Genomic DNA, 25,349 nt, shown 5'->3' with positions numbered 1-25,349 from the left:
GAGGGCCGGAATAGAACAAACTAGTGCACGACTGCAGCCCCCCTCCCCCCGTCACCTACCTATGGATTTCTCATCTAATACACTCTATTTTTGTCTGAATGTTGGATGACGTTAGCAGTCACCTACCAATGGATTTCTCATCTAATACACTCTATTTTTGTCTGAATGTTGGATGACGTTAGCAGTCACCTACCAATGGATTTCTCATCTAATACACTCTATTTTTGTCTGAATGTTGGATGACGTAAGCAGTCACCTACCTATGGATTTCTCATCTAATACACTCTATTTTTGTCTGAATGTTGGATGACGTAAGCAGTCACCTACCTATGGATTTCTCATCTAATACACTCTATTTTTGTCTGAATGTTGGATGACGTAAGCAGTCACCTACCAATGGATTTCTCATCTAATACACTCTATTTTTGTCTGAATGTTGGATGACGTTAGCAGTCACCTACCTATGGATTTCTCATCTAATACACTCTATTTTTGTCTGAATGTTGGATGACGTAAGCAGTCACCTACCAATGGATTTCTCATCTAATACACTCTATTTTTGTCTGAATGTTGGATGACGTTAGCAGTCACCTACCAATGGATTTCTCATCTAATACACTCTATTTTTGTCTGAATGTTGGATGACGTTAGCAGTCACCTACCTATGGATTTCTCATCTAATACACTCTATTTTTGTCTGAATGTTGGATGACGTAAGCAGTCACCTACCTATGGATTTCTCATCTAATACACTCTATTTTTGTCTGAATGTTGGATGACGTTAGCAGTCACCTACCAATGGATTTCTCATCTAATACACTCTATTTTTGTCTGAATGTTGGATGACGTAAGCAGTCACCTACCTATGGATTTCTCATCTAATACACTCTATTTTTATCTGAATGTTGGATGACGTAAGCAGTCACCTACCAATGGATTTCTCATCTAATACACTCTATTTTTGTCTGAATGTTGGATGACGTTAGCAGTCACCTACCTATGGATTTCTCATCTAATACACTCTATTTTTGTCTGAATGTTGGATGACGTTAGCAGTCACCTACCAATGGATTTCTCATCTAATACACTCTATTTTTGTCTGAATGTTGGATGACGTTAGCAGTCACCTACCAATGGATTTCTCATCTAATACACTCTATTTTTGTCTGAATGTTGGATGACGTTAGCAGTCACCTACCAATGGATTTCTCATCTAATACACTCTATTTTTGTCTGAATGTTGGATGACGTAAGCAGTCACCTACCTATGGATTTCTCATCTAATACACTCTATTTTTGTCTGAATGTTGGATGACGTTAGCAGTCACCTACCTATGGATTTCTCATCTAATACACTCTATTTTTGTCTGAATGTTGGATGACGTAAGCAGTCACCTACCAATGGATTTCTCATCTAATACACTCTATTTTTGTCTGAATGTTGGATGACGTTAGCAGTCACCTACCAATGGATTTCTCATCTAATACACTCTATTTTTGTCTGAATGTTGGATGACGTTAGCAGTCACCTACCTATGGATTTCTCATCTAATACACTCTATTTTTGTCTGAATGTTGGATGACGTTAGCAGTCACCTACCTATGGATTTCTCATCTAATACACTCTATTTTTGTCTGAATGTTGGATGACGTAAGCAGTCACCTACCTATGGATTTCTCATCTAATACACTGTATTTTTGTCTGAATGTTGGATGACGTTAGCAGTCACCTACCAATGGATTTCTCATCTAATACACTGTATTTTTGTCTGAATGTTGGATGACGTAAGCAGTCACCTACCTATGGATTTCTCATCTAATACACTCTATTTTTGTCTGAATGTTGGATGACGTTAGCAGTCACCTACCTATGGATTTCTCATCTAATACACTCTATTTTTGTCTGAATGTTGGATGACGTAAGCAGTCACCTACCAATGGTTTTCTCATCTAATACACTCTATTTTTGTCTGAATGTTGGATGACGTTAGCAGTCACCTACCTATGGATTTCTCATCTAATACACTCTATTTTTGTCTGAATGTTGGATGACGTAAGCAGTCACCTACCAATGGATTTCTCATCTAATACACTCTATTTTTGTCTGAATGTTGGATGACGTTAGCAGTCACCTACCAATGGATTTCTCATCTAATACACTCTATTTTTGTCTGAATGTTGGATGACGTAAGCAGTCACCTACCAATGGATTTCTCATCTAATACACTCTATTTTTGTCTGAATGTTGGATGACGTTAGCAGTCACCTACCTATGGATTTCTCATCTAATACACTCTATTTTTGTCTGAATGTTGGATGACGTAAGCAGTCACCTACCTATGGATTTCTCATCTAATACACTCTATTTTTGTCTGAATGTTGGATGACGTAAGCAGTCACCTACCAATGGATTTCTCATCTAATACACTCTATTTTTGTCTGAATGTTGGATGACGTTAGCAGTCACCTACCTATGGATTTCTCATCTAATACACTCTATTTTTGTCTGAATGTTGGATGACGTAAGCAGTCACCTACCTATGGATTTCTCATCTAATACACTCTATTTTTGTCTGAATGTTGGATGACGTTAGCAGTCACCTACCAATGGATTTCTCATCTAATACACTCTATTTTTGTCTGAATGTTGGATGACGTTAGCAGTCACCTACCTATGGATTTCTCATCTAATACACTCTATTTTTGTCTGAATGTTGGATGACGTAAGCAGTCACCTACCAATGGATTTCTCATCTAATACACTCTATTTTTGTCTGAATGTTGGATGACGTTAGCAGTCACCTACCAATGGATTTCTCATCTAATACACTCTATTTTTGTCTGAATGTTGGATGACGTTAGCAGTCACCTACCTATGGATTTCTCATCTAATACACTCTATTTTTGTCTGAATGTTGGATGACGTAAGCAGTCACCTACCAATGGATTTCTCATCTAATACACTCTATTTTTGTCTGAATGTTGGATGACGTTAGCAGTCACCTACCTATGGATTTCTCATCTAATACACTCTATTTTTGTCTGAATGTTGGATGACGTAAGCAGTCACCTACCAATGGATTTCTCATCTAATACACTCTATTTTTGTCTGAATGTTGGATGACGTTAGCAGTCACCTACCTATGGATTTCTCATCTAATACACTCTATTTTTGTCTGAATGTTGGATGACGTTAGCAGTCACCTACCAATGGATTTCTCATCTAATACACTCTATTTTTGTCTGAATGTTGGATGACGTTAGCAGTCACCTACCTATGGATTTCTCATCTAATACACTCTATTTTTGTCTGAATGTTGGATGACGTTAGCAGTCACCTACCAATGGATTTCTCATCTAATACACTCTATTTTTGTCTGAATGTTGGATGACGTTAGCAGTCACCTACCAATGGATTTCTCATCTAATACACTCTATTTTTGTCTGAATGTTGGATGACGTTAGCAGTCACCTACCTATGGATTTCTCATCTAATACACTCTATTTTTGTCTGAATGTTGGATGACGTAAGCAGTCACCTACCAATGGATTTCTCATCTAATACACTCTATTTTTGTCTGAATGTTGGATGACGTTAGCAGTCACCTACCAATGGATTTCTCATCTAATACACTCTATTTTTGTCTGAATGTTGGATGACGTAAGCAGTCACCTACCAATGGATTTCTCATCTAATACACTCTATTTTTGTCTGAATGTTGGATGACGTTAGCAGTCACCTACCAATGGATTTCTCATCTAATACACTCTATTTTTGTCTGAATGTTGGATGACGTTAGCAGTCACCTACCAATGGATTTCTCATCTAATACACTCTATTTTTGTCTGAATGTTGGATGGCGTTAGCAGTCACCTACCAATGGATTTCTCATCTAATACACTCTATTTTTGTCTGAATGTTGGATGGCGTTAGCAGTCACCTACCAATGGATTTCTCATCTAATACACTCTATTTTTGTCTGAATGTTGGATGGCGTTAGCAGTCACCTACCAATGGATTTCTCATCTAATACACTCTATTTTTGTCTGAATGTTGGATGGCGTTAGCAGTCACCTACCAATGGATTTCTCATCTAATACACTCTATTTTTGTCTGAATGTTGGATGGCGTTAGCATTCACCTACCAATGGATCCCTCGTGTCACCCACTCTAGTTGTGTCTACATTTTGGATGATTTTAGCTGTAAACTTACCACAGTTACAGCATCATTCAGTAAAGACTCGCCAAAAACAATTATGAACAGAACGTCGTTGACGTGGACTTCTTCAAACACAGCGATCACAGCCACGGGGTCCACGGCGGCTATCAAGCTTCCAAACAGCAGAAATTCCAACACTCCAATTTTGAGGGGTCCTGAAAAACAAACGTTAAAATAAGGGTTTGCAAAACCTTTACATTACACTTCGTTTTTAAGTCTTGCAAACCTATAAATGTCTCCTTTTTTTAGTCAGTGTCAGGTGTAAGGTCGATGCCAAACACTTTGCTGATGACTTACTCAAGTGACAGAAAAGCAAAGAAATAAAATAAGCCGTATACAACTTTCCACGACAGATAATTTCAACTAGTAGCACATAAAGCCATTTGTCCCTTCATTCCATTTATGGTCACAGACTATGGGCCTCATCACGAGTTTGGCGTTAACCCTTAAATCCGACAGTAGCGCTATTACCGCCGGATTTAAGGGTCCGCCAAATCAGGGCTTCGGCGGATTTCTCCCCAGCTTTGAGCTGGGGGGAAATCCGCCGAAAATTCGTACTCATAGCGCCGGCGGGAAATCAGCCGTCAGTATGAGCGCAAAATTTCCCCATTGAGCCCAATGGGGAATGGGGCATTCCCGAATGGGCTCAATGGGGAATGGGGATTTCCAAATCCGCCAAACCCGTGATCCGGCGCTAATAGCACCGGTGGGTTTGGCGGTAGGGCAGATAGTGCCAGCGCTATTAGCGCCGGCGTTACCGCCCAACTCGTGATGAGGCCCATCTGGGACACCACATCTTGAAACCAGCCATCAAACAAACTCTTAACATGCATTGGTTAGGCAATATGACCCGAGGAGGGGGGCCACTACCAGTCGGGTAATGCCTCTGGGGCCATAGTTAGAAGCCCGAGCGAAGCTACGGTCGGACTAACTCTGAAGGTAGCCTGTGGTAACACCAAATGAGGAGATGGTTGCACTGTCAGAAACTTGACTGACTTGAAAATCCTGGACAGCATCGATAGGCAACAAGGGGCGATGTTAACATAAGGGATAGATTCAAATGTGCAAACCGTGAATGTCCCCTAGGGGCCCTTTGTAGTTGGCAGTGTCGCACAGTCTGACTGCACTGAGGAAAGGTCGGGCAGCAGATGCAGTGCACAGGTGAATGATTCCTCCATCAGATGTCATGCTTCAAGTTGATACTGTTAGATCTGCTGCTATTGAACTGTTGTGATGTGGGGATACGGGATACCTACATTTCACCAAATCCGATTTCTCCTAGTGCGAAATCTTCGAAAGAAAATTCTTTGAATTTGGTTGGATAAGTGGGTACATTTTAAAACATCGAAGAAGTGGGGTTAGGGGATAGGATAAGGTAGGGGGAAGTGGGAGGGCCGGGGTCCCCAACATAATTAAAAGTATTGTAAGAAAAAGAAATTTGAAGATTTCTTCTTTAGGTGACGTAAATTCGGTGAAATCACGGACATCCGTGGGATACTACTTTGCCTCTGCTCTCAGCACCATCAGTCATTATATCCCCGGCAGGTGCAGGCTTCCCCACAACTCACAGCGTCGCGGTCAACATAACCAAGATTCCTTCCTTACAGACGACTGGGTGTTCTTGATTCCAGGTTGTGATCTGTAGCTTTCAGTAACAGCGGTTGAGGGGACACTTACAGCCAAGCATCACATTTCTGATGACGGTCAGCTCACAGGTCTCCTCTGCTGACACAGGCTCGCTAGAACTACCAGAAAGATGGTTGTAGACTTCACAGGAGGACTGGTGGCATTAAGGTACAGCAACTTACTGCCACTGGATGGCACAAAAAGCTATTCTTGCCCCTTAAAGGGGAGAGCCTAGAGTCGAGAGCTGCTTCCCCAGGCAGTCATGGAAAACTCTCATTATCTTACTGATACCGAAAACCTCCGCCTTCCCAGGGCAAATGGAAAGCGTTCAACTGCTCCCAAAAGATGCACACCCGACTATCCCAGCCCTTAATTTTTAAAGGAACCCTTGGAGAGGGGAAGACTTTTAGAGGGTGTCCTGAAGCGTAATGCTCGTTTGTGCTTTGTGTTTTGGCTTCTGACAGTGGGGTGACTTTCCTGTGCATCAGGAAAATCTTTGCATTAACATCATTATTTCACTCAACAGGGATTAGGCATAGAAATCATTCTGGGGGTGGATACACTGAAGGAAATGTTTGGCAGCGCAATATTCGATCGGGACCCTGAGAGCCTGTAGTATGGGTCTGCTTTTGAGCAACACCGTTGTCAGTACAAGTCATCAGCTAGTGAGCTGAAAATGAGCCTTGATCCCCTGGCATCACTTGGCACGGAGGGTGGCAGCGATTAAGAGCAAGTCATTATAAACCTTCATACTTTCCACCCAAATGATTTCCTGGTCAGAGTTGCGAGTGGGGCTGCTGGAAAATGGGGAAAGGCCGTGGTTGCTTCCTATGCAGAGACATAGCCAGGATTGTCTAACAAATGGGGCCTGAAGCTGATGTAGTTGGGCACACTGCAGTGACATTAACATCTGGAAATGCCCACACAGCGCTGCTGAGTGGGCATTTGCAGGTTTTGGGTGGACCCTGCCCACTCAGGCCCTACCCTGCCTACGCCTCTGTTCCTATGAAGGAAGCAGCGGAGAGCATCAGGCGTGTTCCAGAGAAGCTGAGTTGTGATTGACCAAGTGAGAGGAGAGCCGGCAGCTTCAGAAAATATGATTCTGTAAAACGCTGTCTCTCAGATTATGCATTCCTCTGACCACACAAGACATAGGAGTCATCATCTTCTTTCTGGGGTCGAAATTAGATTGCATAAGCAGGAGCTAAAGCGAGCTCCTGGGTATCGCCCATCACCTAGTAGGCAGGCGCTACCTCTAGCAAACCAGGAGCTAGTGCACAGCGCAACACAAATCTAGCTTCAGCGTGGGATCCAAACTTGAAATTTGTGTCCATTATATACAATTCATTATATTTTAAATGTCTTCCAGAAGTCTCTAATGGTTCCTTATACATTCCGAGATACAGGAAGTTAATGCACCATAGTTCTTTTTGTATGACACCAGTTTGCCTTTGGGAGCCAAAAGTAGCTCCTCTTAGCTTTTTTTGTCAAGCTTACCAGGCTCTCCCGGGCTAGCAGCAGGAGATAAATAGCTCCCACCTCCCAGCAATTTCGAAACATGGTCTTTACTAAGTTATCGACCATTGGAATTGGTGTCAATGAAGGACGTAATGACCGCCACGTGTGAAATTGAGCCAGCTGACAACATTTGCATGTCTTCTGCCTGTCTCTTTATAATTACCCTTTGAGTCCCTAGGTATTAGTTTTCTCGGAGACTAACCAAATTTTGACAATAAATCTGAATCCACAAAAAGAACTACCTATTATAAGTTAAATACTCCAAAATTAGTTTTTTTACTTTTTTTTTAGCATATTTTTATCAACATAAACTAATATCATGCCCTCATGGACCATTCTAAATGTATGTTGGTTGAAAATATGGAGGAAAGGGACTTTGGCTGTTTTGTTCTGCATGTGAGGTGGCCATTTGCATTGACTTATACGTTAAAATTAAAGTGCAAACAAATACCTGTTGTACTATTTCCTCTCCTATGGACGAGCGATACACCCTTTGGGGGAGGGAGTTGGTGGAGAACATTGGCATGCTTTGAGACGGCCTCTGGGTGGTAGCGGTGTGCGTTATAGATCAACATAACGTAACATAACATGACACCCAAAAAGGAGTGTATGAGACCATCCAGCCTGGGTCATAGGAGGATGTCTACCATTGGTCTATACAAAGTAAACTTTAATTGGAACACAGCGTTATATCTAATGAGCAAGACCATGAGAATCATGCTTTTGGTGATGATAATTCAAATCTTGTTCCCTTACCCATGGCCCCCGTCAGGTATACACCGTAGAGCGACAGGCCCGTCGTGGCAGCATTCCACACCGTTCCAATGACTGCATACAGAAGTATTGTGCCAAGGTTCCCAAAAAACAGTCTGTTTGGCATGAAGTAACCGGCATCGAGCACGATGGGGGGCAGCAGGTAGAAAAAAAACACGGTGGGCGTTAAGGTGAAGGAGGCGATGTGGTCCGCAGCCCACACTATACCGCCGAGGAGAAGGCCGAGCACGATGAGCAGTGCGCTTTCGGGAACCACCGACGTGACTTTGTGGGATAGGTGAAACACTGAAAAAGAAAACAGAAACGTTTTAGAAGACCAGAAAATACACATCTCATGCTTCTTTTCTTGATAATCATAGTTTAATGGCAAATACCTCTTGAGGAATTGTTTTTAACAAGCAATAAGGGTTTGATACTTTGGCGTCTCATCAAGTTACGCCGAGCAAAGCCCTTACTGAGGGGTATAGGATCTAATGTTAATGTCGTGTGAGCAACCAATATTTTAAATGGTGAGCAAATGTGCAAAGGATATATGGTGTGGATTATTTCATATATGGATATGGTAAGTGAGGTTGCTCCTTTGTTCAATGGCTGCTGAAGATCTCTGTTGCTAGGGCCAATTGCAGATCTCTGGGGTCCCAGTGGAGACCCCTTACCCTTCCTTTGCAACAAATGTGCTTGCCTGTAGGGTCATCCATCCTGCTGCAAGATTTGAGTTTTTTTCTTTAATGCAATCAAATGTATTTTCATTTCAATCCAGGATATAGCATTCTTGGGATTTGTAGTACACAAAACGCAGGCCACAATAATCCTTACTCGTCAATAGGTTACACTTATCAATAGGGCATTTCCTGTAATCATCTACATGTGATCAATTCAGGTTAGGCAAAAGTGCCTGGAGTTAATAACACCATAAGCACCCTAGGGAGAGCCACCGACCAATCAGAAGGCCTGAAACGCAGACAATATAGACCAATGAACTCCTGTGTACTCCCTGTCCTCCAGCACCTCTCCCCATCATTCTTTTTGTGGCCTAGCGTCAAGTTACCTCTTGCAATCATTGCATGACCTCTACGCAGTGCTCTGCCACCATCCTCACCCATAACCCTGCCCATCCCAATTACATTTCTGCAACTCACTCGTCTGTCAGGATTACCCCCTTTACTATTTTCTGTGGCAACCATCTTTGCAGAATGTTGTGTATGCACGGCTGGTTCAGCTCACAGGTCACTTACAAAGAGGCAATTAGCACTCACCGGGGCTAATCGCTATCATTCCCTATTTTGGGGAAGAACGTGCCCCGTCAGAGCCCTGAGCTCTCGATGAGTCCATCGCTTTGCTCGGGCCTACCTTAGGATTGGGCTGCATGGGTGTTGCCTGCCCTTTCTGCCCCCGAACCTGGGGGCGATAGCTTAAATAATATCAGGTTTTAACATGGCACTTCACAACAGATCCCTTCCACTACTAAACACTGAAATAATGGCTCTGATCACTCCCCTATTTGATGACTGTCGATACCAGAAGGATAGCAGGACTGCCGGGATTCCAACCAGAGAAATGTGGCCCGGCCCCATGCCAGAGACAAGCGCTTAACCTGTGAGCTATTCACCTAGATGTTTTTGGCATTGCAGACAGTTCATAACTCCTAGTCTTCTCACTCATGGGACACTTCTGAGGTGTAAGTCTGTCCACTTATAGAAAAGCTTCAAAAGTATTCTCCATTCCTCAAATCGTAAGATTGATCATCTACAGAGGACCCCAACTGGGCAAAAAGAGTAAATGTGATTGTTGAACATTTTGTCGAGATGCCTAAGCTTGTGTATAGATGTTCAGTGGGCATTTTCAAGTCAAAATTGCGGTGGGTATTCTCCCATCTTCCTACTACCCGTGTCACTGGTTATTTTTAGGATAAAAAACGTCCCAATCCAAATTGTTTTCTTGCCCGAAAGCCCCAGTTTTGCTACTGAGGTTCCTGTTGGTCCTAAGGACCTTCATATTTGCTAGCTAGTGAACCCCACATCAGGGTGCTGCTTCCATTCAGAACTCTGCGATCTTCTAAATGTTAAGGTGACCGTAGTTGTTGCACTAGTAACAGTGGGATCTCCCAGTTTTTTGGGACATTTCAAGGGTCAGATTCACAAATATGTTGGCAGGAGTAACTTTCAGTTACTCCTGGAGAGAGACTCACCCATTCCCAAAGAATTTACTTGCAGTAACTCTGACTTACCATTGACTTTCTCTGATCCTTCCAGGCGCAAGTCAGGAGCAAGTGAGAATTACCCTGATAACTTCTTTGTGAATCATATAGTCTCTCTCCAGGCGTAAATCAGGAGTAAGTGAATATTCCAGCAGATAACTTCTTTAGAATCTTATAATCTCTCTTCAAGATTAATTCAGGGCTGCTGTCAGTAACTCCTTTGTGAATAAGCCGCAAATACCCCCCAAAAAGCATATCAGTTATTTAAGTGGCCATGCAGTTCTCTACACTCTCTTCAATATGGCCCTTATTTTTCCTGATCTTTTTCAGTGCTATTCGAAAGTCAGGAGTAAGTCAGAGTTGTTAATTATATTTATTTATTTATTTGTATGCTTATATAGCTTCTTTGTGAATCGAATAGTCTCTCTCCAGGAGTAAATCAAGGATAGGTGGGATTAACTTTAGTGGGAATTGGCCAAGCTACAAAATGCAGGCAACTGGGAGTCGCTGCTGGTCGCCTGCTGTCTGATTTGTTGCCCTACACGCCAGACCAACCAATTAATTGCCCTAAATTCATCAGAGTTTGGTGGATGACATGAAAAGACCTGACTTGTATGAGTGAACAGAATTTTTTTTGTATTCACAGGGTCTCCTAAAGGGTGTGCCAGTTTCACAGACCCTGCCACCACCTCCATGTCATAACAGCCCAGTGGCGTCATGCCAAGCCTCCGAACCTTTTCGGTCTCTAGAATTTCTATCCACATATACATTTTTTAATGTGGCCTTTGGAAGTTCTATGCTAGTCCACCCTAAACATTTGCAATACAAACATTAGCCTAAACTGGGTTTCAAATAAGCCCACAACATGGTGGGAAATGGAAGGGCAGTGAGGATGGGAAGGTGGAACCTCATCCTGAAATAATGGGCATTGCCCGTTAAAGATCTTCAGCCAAGGAATAAGTATAATCTTGTGTATCAAGATAGAAAATGTGATTTGCTTCGAACAGCATCAAGAACCCCCAGATACATAGCATGGATGTAGTGCATGCCGTTTGCACATTTCACTGATCTAATGATTATGCAAAGATGCATAGCAGGCCATTAAAACTGCTTATATATTAACCTGGTGGTCTATGTGGCCAGGTTGTTCTAAAATAGAGTGGTCCTCATTACAGGTTTGGCAGTGCAGTCAAGAAAATTGTTGTAAATCAATGACCTATATTTTCTTGGCTTTAATTTAACTGCTGCCATACTTACTGTTTTTCAATAAACAACAATGGAGGGATTGGTATAAAACTCACAACATGTATACCGTTATTTATTTACTGTACCACCAAACTATGAGCATGATGTTGAAGTTTATGCGAATGCTGGCGGTAAATCCCCCACAAAGCTTTTTGGCTTTTGTGTGGGCATTTGCTATAATGTGCCATTAGCAAGCTGTTTCCATTTTATAGCCAGGAAGCACCATTTTAGCAGTGCCTGGAAAACTTCTATCCCGTAGCTACATGAAAACCAAAAATGTTGGCGTGGCAAATGCTTCTTTGATCTATTTATGTTTTGTGTTGGAAAATAAAGGTTAACAAAATGTACAGGATTTACTCGACATCTGAGTAATTTTACAAACAGTTTGCTCACTTTTATCAAAGTTCTGTTAAGGCATTGCATTGCATTGCATTGAAGGAGAAATCTCAGGTAAAAGACGACTCCACAGTGAACAAATATGGCTGCCAGTTTTCCATTTGGAAGTATAACTTTATGGTACGTGCCAGCTGAGAATAGCTCACGTGTTAAGTGCTCCCCCAGGTCATGGGGCCAGCCTGCCCTTGCAATTTAGAGTCCTTGAATGCTGACACAGCCCTTCCTATTACCGAGGTTGATCAATTGAATACCATTAAATCTGATGATAATTACACCTATCACTACAACACCTAGAAGTGGGAGCCATCTGGTAGGAAGTGCTATATAAAAACATGATATCGTACAAAGCATGGAGGAGGCAAGGTCACTGCCCCAGGTGTCCCTGCTGGGTACTTTGTGAGTAGAGGTGGCTGGGCCAAAACATGAAACGATTCCCTAATGCAGGGTTGTCCAACTCAAGGCCTCGAGGGCCGGATCCATACCGGCTTTCCAAGAAACCCATCATTAATAGTCATGAGATAAATTTGCATACAATGAATCTAAATGTATGCACATGTTTCCTGATGAATATTAATGAAGGATATCTTGAAAACCTGTCAGGATTCCAGTCCTCGAGGCCCGGAGTTGGACAACCCTGAAGTCTAATGGATAACTATTGTAAGAAGAGCCAGGAAGGTCTCCAAATTGGCTTCTTAAGAACAGATCACAAACAGATATAAATCTTATCTCTTATCTTAACAGCATTTATAATGTGCCTGAAGGCATCTTGGCACTAACGTAGACAGGATGAAAAGCAAGAAAAAGAGCTAGAATTGGTACGTCTTGAGAGAGCGCCTGAATGACAGATAATCATCCACAGTCCAAAGGGCACCAGAGAGAGAGTTCCACAATGAGACAGCAGCTGCTGAAAAAGACTGACCGCCAATCTGAATCAGTTTAAATTGTGGGACCTCAACCAAACAAGCGCTCCAGGGCCATGTAAAGCCTGATGCACTAAGCAAAGGGATTTAAACTCAATACGCTTTGCAACTGGAAGCCAGTGCAAGCTGCGCACTATTGGTGAAACATGGGCGCAGCAGGCAGTGGAAGTAGCCACTTGAGCCGCCGAATTCATCAGAATTTTCTGGCGCAGGATCAGATAAGCTGGCTGCGCATGAAACTGAGAATTACAATTGTCTCGGCAAGACAGTACCAGAAAAGAAATCACAGGTGCACGAAGATGAGAACATAGAAAAGTAAGAACCTCATGCAGAATTTTAAGTTTAAGATGTCCCGTCAAGCAGACTGCACTAATCTGGGGTGCCAAAGAAAGAAATGGCAGCATTTTAATCCCAAAATCTTTGACTTCAGGAACTGGGGCAGGGCAAGCACCCAACGAAGTAGGCCAGAAGTAGGCCAGAAAAGAGGCAGCCAAAGAGTGGCGGCAGCAGCACCCACCACCAGTACTTTTGTCTTTCCCCCATTCAGCTTAAGCCAGTTGTTACACATCCATTCCCCCATGTCTTCAAGACACCCCCCAAGCCTGGTTGTAGTCTCCGGCAGAGACAGATCTAACCGAACTAAAACCTGGGTATCGTCTGCGTAAGCTAAACAACAGGAGCAGTGGAGAAAGATGAGCTTAGTGTGCGGCTGATCATACATATTAAACAACATTGTGGAAATGGCAGAACCTTGGACAGGGGTGGACTGGGAACCAAAAGAGGCCCTGGAAAAAGTTTTCAGGGTGGCCCCATATTACACATTTTCAGCAAGCCTAACCCTTTGCCTACAGGAAAATGTGGAAATACCACACAAAAGAGGCCCAGGGTGCAGAGGTCTACCGGGAAATCTCCAGAGTTCACTATCGACCAGTCCACCCCTGACCTTGGGGAAAACCGCAGGTGGAGCAGAACGAAAAGATGGAAGAGAAAGAGACTGAGAACGATCAGAAAGAAAACAGAAACTAATATGTTGATCTAATTCCAACATCTGTGTGCTTCTATCATTCTTTTTCAGCAGCACAGGTTGCAAAGATATGTATCAAGGTCAAAATGTTCAAACACACCTAGTATCCAAGTGCTTTAATAGCATGTATCTTTAATGAACCAGGGTGTCAGCCGATACGTGTTTCGACCTGCGTCATTTTCAAGGCATTCATCCAATTGAGAAGTCGACATAGAACTAGTGTATTCTCCTCATTAGGGTCTCAAGTATTAACTGTTCCGAGCCTTTTGTTGTAAAGCCAGGTAGCTGGTATTGTGATGTGGGACTCTCATTCAATATTTGAAGTGAAACGAAGTGACAAGGCGCACTGGTCTTGTTCACACATTCCAGAATGGCAGGTCCTTCAAGTGGCTGCTAAAAGCCTTGCTTCAGGGAAATGAGCTGAGCCTATCATGCGTGTTTGATGCATGCAGGGATGCCGCGTGCGTGGCTGCTCCGGGGTCCCCCCAGGAAAGGGCATCTGTGCACCAGGAAAGGCCATCTGCGTGAGAGTCCCTAGGTGAATGGAGGATAGCACAGCTGCAACGTGTTGGTCTTAGAAGCAAGACAACGCAAAGCAACAGAGGTTCGAATCCTGGATCTGCCTAAGAACCCCAACTCAGGTACCGTATTAGGCCTGTTATATAAAAATAAACATTAAATAAATATACTTTCAATCCCAATGCCCCCACGCACCCTTGTCCCCCAGGAAGACCAGAAGTCGGTGCACTAATGTATGCAAGGGGACTGACCTGAACATCATCTGAGTGGGTGCACAGCTCGCTAGGTATGTGCGGGTCACCTTTGTAATGAGTAGCTGACCTGCGCTTTTCTTAGAATTACACAGGTTACAAAAAAAAGGCGCCACTAACTCAGAAACGTTTCACAAATCAATTCAGAGCGTGCACATTCAAAAAGCTGCCTGCCATGCGGAAAATAAGATGTGTGGAAATAAAGGTGTGGACCGGGACCACAGAGGTGTCGCGCTAATGTCAACGGGAACACAGCAATGGTGTGTATGTATGTGTGTTGGTGGACCGCGGGGCTAACGGAGAGCCGTGCATACCCTCTTAGCAAAATACCCTCGTCATTGTATCCTAGAAATATGGATGTAAGAAGAGTTTTTGGTCTGCGGAGTTTAGCACGTACAGATGGACACACCAGTTGCAATGAACGTGTACAGCTGTCTGCTCGCCTAACACCTCAGCCTGACACACACCATTTAGAAGGGTCCATTGGTTCACTTAATGGCACGTGATTGTATCACACAATCCGCAGCCGGCTTTGTGGAATAGAATTTAGGAAACAATGGCGTCTGGGCGGCCTCTTCCCTGCACGCCTCTCCCTTGAAGTGAAGGCTGCGTCGCGTGAGGCCCATTGTCCCCGGGAAGGCGATTGTTCCTCGTGTTTGCGAGGAGCCAAAAAATCAACTTTATAGATTGCCCTTCTCCTCCGCAATCATGACTTGCAAATTCCGTCCCTCACCTGGCGAGTCAATCATCAACAGCTGCGCCGCGCTGAAGGGACATTGCGATGTTACTTCCAATAGACTGGTTTCTCCTTCTCAGAATTAGGCTGAAGGCGTTGCAGGCACGGTGTGCTGCTGCGTCACGGCGTTCTGCTGAAAAAACTCTCGGATTACAAGGCCACACTCAGGTGTTGAGGAACATGCTTCCTTACTGCGTCACTAGTGAAGCGTGAGCTCCCTTAGCCCAATGCTCTAAGTTGAGGCAACTTCAGGCCTGCGATTGTGGAAATGGATGCGTCCATGCACATCTGAAGATGTGTGGGGTCCTATTTCAACCTGATGTTTGGGGACCTGCGCATGCTTAGAGCGGAAAAGGAGTCTGGGGCACCCGTGTGGGGCATAGATAATAGGGATAGGGATAAGGTTAATAGCTGCCAATTATCACAAGCAGGGAGCTGAAACACTGAATGTCTGCTGAATAGCTATGAATCCTGGTTACAAATCTTGTGCAAGTAAGTGGCTGACATGGAGGAACCAGTGTTGAAAAGCAACGAGGTGATAACACTTGTGTTTTCCCCAATGGAAGTGATGGCCAGACAGCCTCCAGCAAACACAGCTTCTAAGGCGAGCGCCGCGAAGCACACACTGTAAGCCCCAGAACATAAGTAATAAATAAAGGAATATATTGTAGTGTTATTAGACTGCTGACTGGCAATATGGGGGAGGTTGCTGGGGCCCCCCCATGAGGCTCAATGCTCCTTTCATTTGAAAAGTTTGAAAGGCCCTGACACTGTCACTGGTTCATGGTCAATTGTGGTGGCTTTGCATAAGTCTGCACTCGTTGCAGCCAACGTGCCAATACTTCATAAAACGATTACATTGCACTCCCCATGGAATCTCCCTGCGTGCAGGTGGTGCTGAATCAGGTTCTGGTCCAGGGGTGGACTGGGAACCAAAAGAGGCCCTGGAGATCATTTTCAAAGTGGCCTCATACGACACATATTCAGCAAGCCCAACCCGTTTCCTATGAGAACATTTGAACATAACATAGGTTACCACACAAAAGAGGCCCAAGCTGCATGGGCCTACTAGGAAATATACAGAGTTCCCTATATGCTAGTGAACCCCTCCTCTGGTCTCATGTACACAACCTTATGTGTACCTCTTTCCACCCCCAGGCAAGCCCAGGCACCATGATGCAGTACTACATGACCCTAAACCACGCCGCCACCACCACCAATGAATCCGGAGTTGGTATCAAGCAACACCGCACCACGGGCACTGCTGAACGAAACCGATAACCAGACTGACCAAATGAAACTCAAATTGAAGATCTATGCAAGTTCCTTGGAGGGACTATAACACACACACATATTGCACACTCTTCTAAGCAAATCTTAAGTAGACATTAATAACAGGCGTTACTATCACCCAACTGGGTGGTGCATATTTCAGCATCCCCTGAAGAATGATGGCCTGTTTGGACCCACCAGGGATTCGAGCCTGCGGCCTGCAGGTTTCACACACGTGATGTCTCTATATCGCGTGTATTAGATCAGTGGATGTCTTTAGAAAATGGCTGCCAGTCACACAGCCTTTGGAGGAAAATCCCCTGGGAATAACCTAGCCACTACCACGTCCGGGTCCAGGCCATTCCAGAAGTATTCTCCTTAGGAGATTTACTACACGGATGTGTTTTGTGGATTCTCTGCATTACATGCAGGGATTCCCTGGAAGGTGCCCTGGTCAGGGACATTTTAATGGATTTTGGGGCCTGGAATACAGAGTCCTTTGGGCTCAGCTGCCTTTTTCGGCCCACCCCAACCAAAAAAACAAAGGGATCCAGAACCTCTGGTCAATCAATCCCTTGTTCACTATCACACCCCTAACTTGTTATGCTTCCCTCATCAGCATTTAAAATAAGCATGGGCACCGACTTCAAGTCCCCTTACTCCTACCACCATCCTTCCTGGACTCAGAATAATAAACAAGTGCCATTTGCAGGGCAACATTAGCAGCCCACAGTGCTCAAGCTTAGGCACAAGATACTTTTTAACAGCTGCAACCATAGATCAAGGTATACGGGATTCAGTATAGAGACACAACACAGATAAGTAGCCATATAGAAAAGGCACACATACCATAGCATAGACATAGACGATTACCAGCCTCATAGAAAGCAAAAGTGGGCAATCTTGGATACAGGAGACTGATTGAAAACAATGAGAATGGTGCACGTATCAAAGCATACATAGTAGATAACGATTAGGAACTACTAGGGGGGCGCACGTATGCAGACATAGACTAAGATTAGAAGAGGGCCTTGTTTTTCAAGTGTTGTTGCCATTAGTGAGCTATATAACAAATGGCAGTGTTGTGCAATAAATCAATGATCACTCTCATCACATATCAGACAACTCTAAGGCCAGATAAAACCATGACTAAGGTTTTCTGAACAGTGCACCCTGTGATCTAAATTGCTCTTGGGCGCTGACAGATTTGAAATACGCTGACAATTTTGAAATACTTAAGCGATTTTGACAGATTAGGCACTATGGGCCTCATCAGTGGTTGGGCGGTGCCATAAAAATACAGTGGTAGTGCTATTACTGCCGCATTACCGCACCACCCAATCCTGAGTATGGGCGAAACTCCGAGGATTTACCTACAGCTGTAAGATGGAGGTCAATGCACTGATTTTTCGCCCATTTTCAGTGCAATTACTGCGGTGCAATTACCGTTGAGCAATTACCCAAAATGCCCCATTCTAGCCTACGGACTGAAAAAAATGGGGACTTACACTGCCACCGCAACTTGGGATCTGGCTCTAATAGTGCCGGGCCAAGATGCAGTTATGGTAATTGCATTGGGCAGTATCCCGGAGGATTTACTGCCGGGATACCGCCCAACTTCTGATGAGTCCCTTATGTGATTAAATGAGTTGTCCAGGATCAGATTTTTTGGTCAAGAAGTGAAGCTGGGATTTGAGCAGTCTGTAATGGCATTTCAGCTAAGTGATTCAGTTCCTGTGCAGCAAGGTGCAAATACTAGTGACATATTGACTTTCACGAATACCGTGTCTTGCAGACCTGACTTGAAAGAAAATGTAAAACATAATAACCCAATATGAATATATACGTGTGTGTGTATGTGTGTGGTTGCATATATATATATATATATATATATATATATATATATATATATATATATATATATATATTATATTTAATTTTTTATTTAAAAAACGACCAGGAACATGTTATGCAAAAGGCAAATGATTCTTCTATCTTCATTTTCTCCATCCTCAAGGGAAGCGTGCAAGATCCAGCATAATAACTTGGTACTAATTCTGGATCTGGATCTTGTGTGCTTCCCTTGATGATGGGGGGAATCAAGATATAACCATTCTCCTTTTGTATTTCCATTGCATTTTCTCCTCAGTCATGTCTTCAAAACAGGGTATTATTTTTGTGTGAGCATAAGAAAAGATTTCATCTGGGCGTTACCACTGTGCTTTAAAGAATTACAAACACCCAACACACACAACTGCAGATTGTATTTCATGATGTGCAGAAGAACACCTGGAAAGTTGTTAAAAAAGCGAACTGTTTTGTGTTCAATAAGCAGAACTGAAAATCAGCTTGTCAGAGGCCTGGGATGTTTGTTGTCGCATCTCTTCTGTCTGGGATTGCTTCCTCTCGAAAGGCCTAATTGGCAGGAAAGAGCAGGCATTTTGTCAGGTGTTACTATCACCAAACTATATGCACACACTCAAGATTATCTCGGAGAGAGAGAGAGGGGAAAGGCTGAGCAAGGCTTGACTTAATGATCATGGGTCTGGCATATGAACACAGAGCTCTCTAACGAGTGCCTGACACCCTGACCTATCTTCCGAGCTATCAGGGCAGTTAAACTCATCAATATGCGTTTCGACTTTGGTCGACCAGCCACAGCAGCCAATCGGATTCACTGAAGCCAATGAACATTTGGAAAACAGCCTCATTAATCATGCTCGACATGACAGGATCAGTGATGTTGTTCACAGGACTCTGGGGTCCAGCACGTGTTAAGTGCCAGGCTATTATGCAAGTCTATTCAAAAAGGACGAGCATACTCGTCCTTGGCACTTAAGGGTTCAAAGTGGCACTTAAGGAGTTAAAGGTCATGTTGGCCCAGAAATCACTGAAGAGGGTTGTTGTCAAATCGAACAACTTCCCCACCAACATGCGGGGGCGGGGGTTCTGGCCTAATCTGCTGTGTCAATCATGGGTGCCTCCTTTTGATTTCCCACCCCTGTCCCACCTTGTGAACATGAGCAAGCAACCCAGCCCAACCCCTTCCCAGTTGGAAAAGGTGCATTTTAGAACACGTTTTAGAGAAGGATTTTTTTAAATGAGCACATTTATAGGTTGAGCTCAACATATAATATCTCCTCAATAGTCACCTAACCTGCTGCGCTACCTTGCAGCGTTCTGCTTTGAGGACTGTCAGAATGTAACATGGCAGGTGGATCCCTGATACTGCTCAAAGTCCCTGCTGTAGCAATGGTGCAGTCCACATACATGGTTTAAAAGCCAATTGTGTTTTACCTCCTGCAGCATTGACATAACCAACAGCTGAACAATTAAAACAGGTCTACAGGTGTCTACAAGTGCAATTCCTGCCCCTGTTGTTGCAGAAATAAGGGGCAGTTGCCTCTTTTCAACCCCCCCACCCCCTGACCCCCACCCTCTGCCCTCAGCATCTACTGTTTCTGAAGCTGGGCTGCCTGAGATGGTATTTCCCTGCTCATGCCTCTTGCTCCGACCTGGACCAGAAGGTGCCTCTGACACTTGTCGGGGTCAAGTTCCATGTTCACCTTGGAAGTGGCAAGAGAAAGAATGAGAGAAAGAAAGAGAAAGAGAAAGAAAGAGAGAAAGAGGAGAAGAAAGGGAGAAAGAAAGAAAGAAAGAAAGAAAGAAAGAAAGAAAGAAAGAAAGAAAGAAAGAAAGAAAGAAAGAAAGAAAGAAAGAAAGAAAGAAAGCTGAGAAAGAGCGAGAGAAAGAGAGAAAGAAAGAAAGAAAGAAAGAGCGAGAGAAAGAGAGAAAGAAAGCAAGAAAATAAGAAAGAAAGGTGTGTGCGGGTGGAGGCAGAAAGCACACAAAACGCTCACCAATATCTGCCTGCTCTGCCTAATTATAACGTAAAGTTGCAATGTGCAGCGGCCTAGGCGTAATGTGCTCCCCCAAAGTAAGGCAACGTGGACTCCCCAAAGGTGAGGACCTGGGCCCCCTGAACCCATACGTTAAGACGTCACTGGCCCAGGAAAGGTTTCCATGAAACATAGTGTGACATGCGCGCTGGAAAATCGTCTTTTTCTCTCCCTCATGGAGATAAATTGTGGCACAAATGCACGGATGTAGCGCTGATATCTGGCAATCACTCTTACTGCAGAGTTGTGAGGTATATGAGTTTCATGGATCCGAATGTGGCATTCCGGCATCCCTGTGGTGCTGTGCCATCGTGGTGCCCCATAATCCTATGCGGTGTGACTTCAAGTTGCTGATCTTCCACAGACTGTGGAGCGATGCACCAACCAGTGGAACCTCTGGGACGATGCGTGCAGCACCCTTGAGATATTGTTTAACTCAGGCCTTTTTGGGTCATACTTTCTCTTACTGGGGTGCCATTCCTTTTTTGGTTCCCCCTGAAACCTCCTGTTCTGTTTTCCTACAACATTTACATTCTTCACTCAATGATAATAGAGGCCATTTTGCAATTTCTTAATGGTCCTCGCTACTCCAACAGTCAATCTATTTGCCACCTTCAAATGTACCAACTAACAATGAGAACTAGTATCTTTGCGTGTCATTGCTTCCAATAGAGTTCACAGGAGGTGCTGCATGGAAGTATGTTTTGACAGTTGTCATCCTAGTCACATCCCAAACGCCCAAGCGCTTCCCGCCTTACAGCACAAACTGGCGTAAGAGCGAGAAATGTCAAACAGGCATCTAGGCACTATTCCAAGATGGAGCACAAACCTGCCATTTAGAGACTACTAAAAACACATCTTCCTCAATCCACATTTCCACAACTTGGCCCAGAGGAGTCCGTCTAAACCTCTGAGTGCACACCCCCAAACTAATCTCAAACAAATCATGACGACAAATTCAGAAGAGAAGATTCAAAGATTGCATCAAACAACCCACCGTTATCACATCACATTTGCCACCACGGAAACACCCTCAACCCAACTCCTCCTATTATGCAATTAACTCACAATTTACCAAGCACAACCAAATGGTTAGCCTCAAAGTCTTGCCCAGTGCAGCAGAGGCTACATTCTGCCCCTGGCAGAGAAAGCAGCCCACTGTCAGCATCAAAGGGTCATCCTTCATTGGATGATAAAACCAACCATAGGGCCTCAGTTAAACACAATTCCAAAGGAAGTTATGAGTTATCGGCCAATGTTAGAATACCGCTCTACTCGGACACACATAGTACCTGCAAACCCACCCGACTCCCACAGACTCCTCCGAGAAACACTCGTCAAAGCCTGCACTGAACACAGCTAGAGAAACTGATCTAGTGTTCTTTTTCTTTGTCCGCACAATACACACTTTGTGGAAAACAAAGGACAGGAAGTGAAACGATGTATAGCGCTCAAAGAACAGCGATTGTAAAACTGCACACGCGAATGAGCCATTTCTGAACTAACGTTGAATGCCTTACCCGTGTCATGCCACAAAGGGACCAGATTGTACTGCGCTAAAGGGGCCTCAGCTGAAAAATCAATCTTGAGGCCACTGCAATCCAGATTTTGGAGCTGCAATCTTGTAACCGATGACACAATCAATTCAATTTGATCGTGCTTACGAATGTCGCAACCAAAACAAGAAAGCAACAAACAAAAAGAAAAGAAAAGGGCGGAGAATATCGCCTGCCATTGCTTCTATTCTCACGGCACGGGCGTATGTAAGATCATGCAATAGCAGACCGGAAGAAAGCAGAAGATTGAATTCACGCTGCACAGAGTTCAGGAACAATAAGTGATCGCACCCCAGAGTACACCTGTGAGTGCTGTTAGGCTGAGGTTCCCCGTAGTGAAATCTTCTCGCCTCAAAGAGCTCAATGTTCAGGAACGCCATTAATTGGTTGTTTGAACTCCTAGCTCCCTTGAAACAGCTATCTCAAAACAAAATAACCTCCCATAAATTGTGGTTATCTACCGACATTCTTGCTGCTAGAGCCGAAAAGAGAAAAGCAGAACGCCAGTGGCGTAAATCTCCCTCCGAAATAAGTGATCGCACCCCAGAGTGCACCTGTGAGTGCTGTTAGGCTGAGGTTCCCCGTAGTGAAATCTTCTCGCCTCAAAGAGCTCAACATTCAGGAACGCCATTAATTGGTCGTTTGAACTCCTAGCTCCCTTGAAACAGCTATCTCAAAAAAAAATAACCTCCCATAAATTGTGGTTATCTACCGACATTCTTGCAGCTAGAGCCGAAAAGAGAAAAGCAGAACGCCAGTGGCGTAAATCTCTCTCCGATACTTCTGTTTCTTCCTATAGATGTTTTATGAAATCTTATAGAAATCTTCTGCTGAAGGCTAAAGATTAAACACCAGAATAGAATCTGCTAAATCTAAAACGAGGGAACTGTTTAAAGTGCTCTCTGAATTAAAAGGAATTCCAGTTGACCCCCTTCCGGTTGCAGATAATGCCTGGTGTCAACTTATTCATGACTGTTTCTCGCAGAAAACTAAAACTCATTTACAAAATGTTGCAGATCATCTCAAACTACCGTAACTTCCTGAAACCGAAATCCCCCTGGCCTGCCCTTCCTTTGATCACAGGCCACACACTCTTTTTTCTTTCGGAAGGTGTCATAAAGTGAGGTTCAAGATGTCATGTTTAAACTGAAACCGACATCCTGCAAAGGAGACAGTTTCCCTGGCCTCCTCCTTCAGGAATTTCAGAGCTCACTCCTGCCATGGATCACTACACTCATAAATCGCTCCTTTGCTGAAGGCCAGGTTCCCAACAGCATAAAGGAAGCCTAGATCTCGCCTTTATTAAAAAAGGAAAATGTAGATGTCAATGACTGTGGAAACTTTCGTCCAATTACCAATGTTCCTTTTCTTTTAAAGATCCTGGACAAGCTGGTAACGAACCAGTACCAAAGCTATGTGCAGGAAAATAATATTCTCACCACTGCCCAGTCTGGTTTCCGTGCTGGTCACGGAACTAAAAATGCCCTCCTAGATCTCAAGTCTAGCATCATTGAGATCATTGATAGAGGAAGGCAGGCAGGCAGGCTTTGTTGCTCCTGTTAGATCTGTCAGCCGCCTTTGATCTTGTTGATCATACCATCTTGGCCGACAGACTAAAATAGGTGGCTTTTTGATTACAGGTAATTTGATTAAGGTCTCTGATCATGTGAAAACTTTGGGGATCTATTTTGACCCTCATCTTTTCCTTGAAAAACACGTGCTCCATCTCAAATCCTCCTGTTCCTATTATACCCATCTGTTATGGCAACTCCGTCCTTATTTCGCAGAGGTAAACAGGGACATGATTGCAGCTGCTATTGTCAATACTAAGCTAGACAATTGCAATAGCCTGATTGGCTCATCTCAGGCAAACATAAGAAATCTTCGAGTGATTCAGAACGGAGCAGTTTGGGCGGTTTGTGGCATTGACCCATGTTACCAGTGCCCGTAGGAAATTGCATTGGCTCTCAGTCAGCCTAAGAATAAGATTCAAAGGCATTATGATTACCCATAATTGCTTAACAGGAAAAGCTCCCTATTTCCTTTCAACCAGAATCTCCAAAATACCTTTTCGTCGCACCCTTCGATCAAACAAAGACATACTTTTACAGCAACCATGTGTCTTGTTGAAAAAACTGGGCAACACAAGCTTCAATGCCTGGGGCCCACTTCTCTGGAACCAGCTGCCGCCAGCCCTGAATCCACTGTTCATTTAAAAAATACATTGAAGACATATCGGTTTGACTCGGGCCCAGATTCATTTTTCCATCCTAGCCTTTCTGCATGACTCATCCGCTCTGACTTTTTTCTTCTATGTTTGTTTGTCTATTAAGCGCTTAGAGGCCTATGGGTGTAAAGCGCTACATAAAAAGTGAATAGAGAGAAAGATAGATAGGTATGGTGGGTGGGCCAACCCAGCAACACTTTTTTACAAACTTGAACTCCCTAGACAACATATTTACTTATTGTTATTTCACTTTCCGAATTTCCACTTACTTTGGATTATTGACAGTCAAGTTTGTGCAAACATCTTTTGGTCACGCCCCCTCCTACTGAAATCCATAAAAAGAACTTCTTGCGCGCACCCACCTGCGACTGCCCAAGAGTGCACCCGTGAGTGCTGTTAGGCTGTGGTTACCTGCAGTGAAATGTGCTCGGCTCAGAGAGGTACGGTGGATGGGCTACACCAGCAACACTTTTTTACAAACTTAAACTCCCTAGACAATCTATTTACTTATTGTGATTTCACTTTCAGAATATCCACTTATTTTGGATTATTGACAGTCAAGTTTGTGCAAACATCTTTTGGCTACGCCCCCTCCTACTGAAATCCATAAACAGAACTTCTCGTGTGCACTACCACGCGCACACCCCAGAGTGCACGCGTGAGTGCTGTTAGGCTGTTAGGCGGTTTGGGGGCCTAGCCTGCTGTGAGGATTTTTCTATCTATCTTAATTTTTATTTTATCGTCTTACTGGTCAATCTAACTTCCAGGCTTTTATCTGATCTCTAAGTACGACGCTGCCTCGTACCTACGGGGCACACATTTACTGACACCGCAATAAAATATTTAATTTAATTTATTTATTTCATTTGTTTAGTACTGATCGACGTTGAGCAGAGGATGTCATACAATATTTATTTTTTGATTGTGGAAATGTCTTACGCGTATACACTAAAATGTACCATGCCAAAA

At 43.7% G+C, this 25,349-nt stretch overlaps 1 protein-coding gene across 2 annotated transcripts in view; it reads right to left on the bottom strand.

Annotated features, from left to right (window-relative positions):
- The window catches only part of SLC9A3 (solute carrier family 9 member A3), a 274,506-nt gene that overhangs the window by 157,984 nt on the left and 91,173 nt on the right, over positions 1-25,349 (bottom strand). For both annotated transcript variants that reach the window (XM_069620592.1, XM_069620593.1), the window contains exons 2-3: positions 8,121-8,423; positions 4,215-4,375 (exon numbers count right to left, since the gene is read on the bottom strand). In XM_069620592.1, coding sequence (XP_069476693.1) covers positions 4,215-4,375; positions 8,121-8,423 — 464 coding nt within the window. The remainder of the gene's footprint in view (positions 1-4,214; positions 4,376-8,120; positions 8,424-25,349) is intronic.

This window comes from Ambystoma mexicanum, chromosome 5q (assembly GCF_040938575.1).
Source record: "Ambystoma mexicanum isolate Mex_15411 chromosome 5q, UKY_AmexF1_1, whole genome shotgun sequence".
Taxonomy (NCBI): domain Eukaryota; kingdom Metazoa; phylum Chordata; class Amphibia; order Caudata; family Ambystomatidae; genus Ambystoma; species Ambystoma mexicanum.
This window is presented reverse-complemented; position numbering and strand designations above follow the sequence as displayed.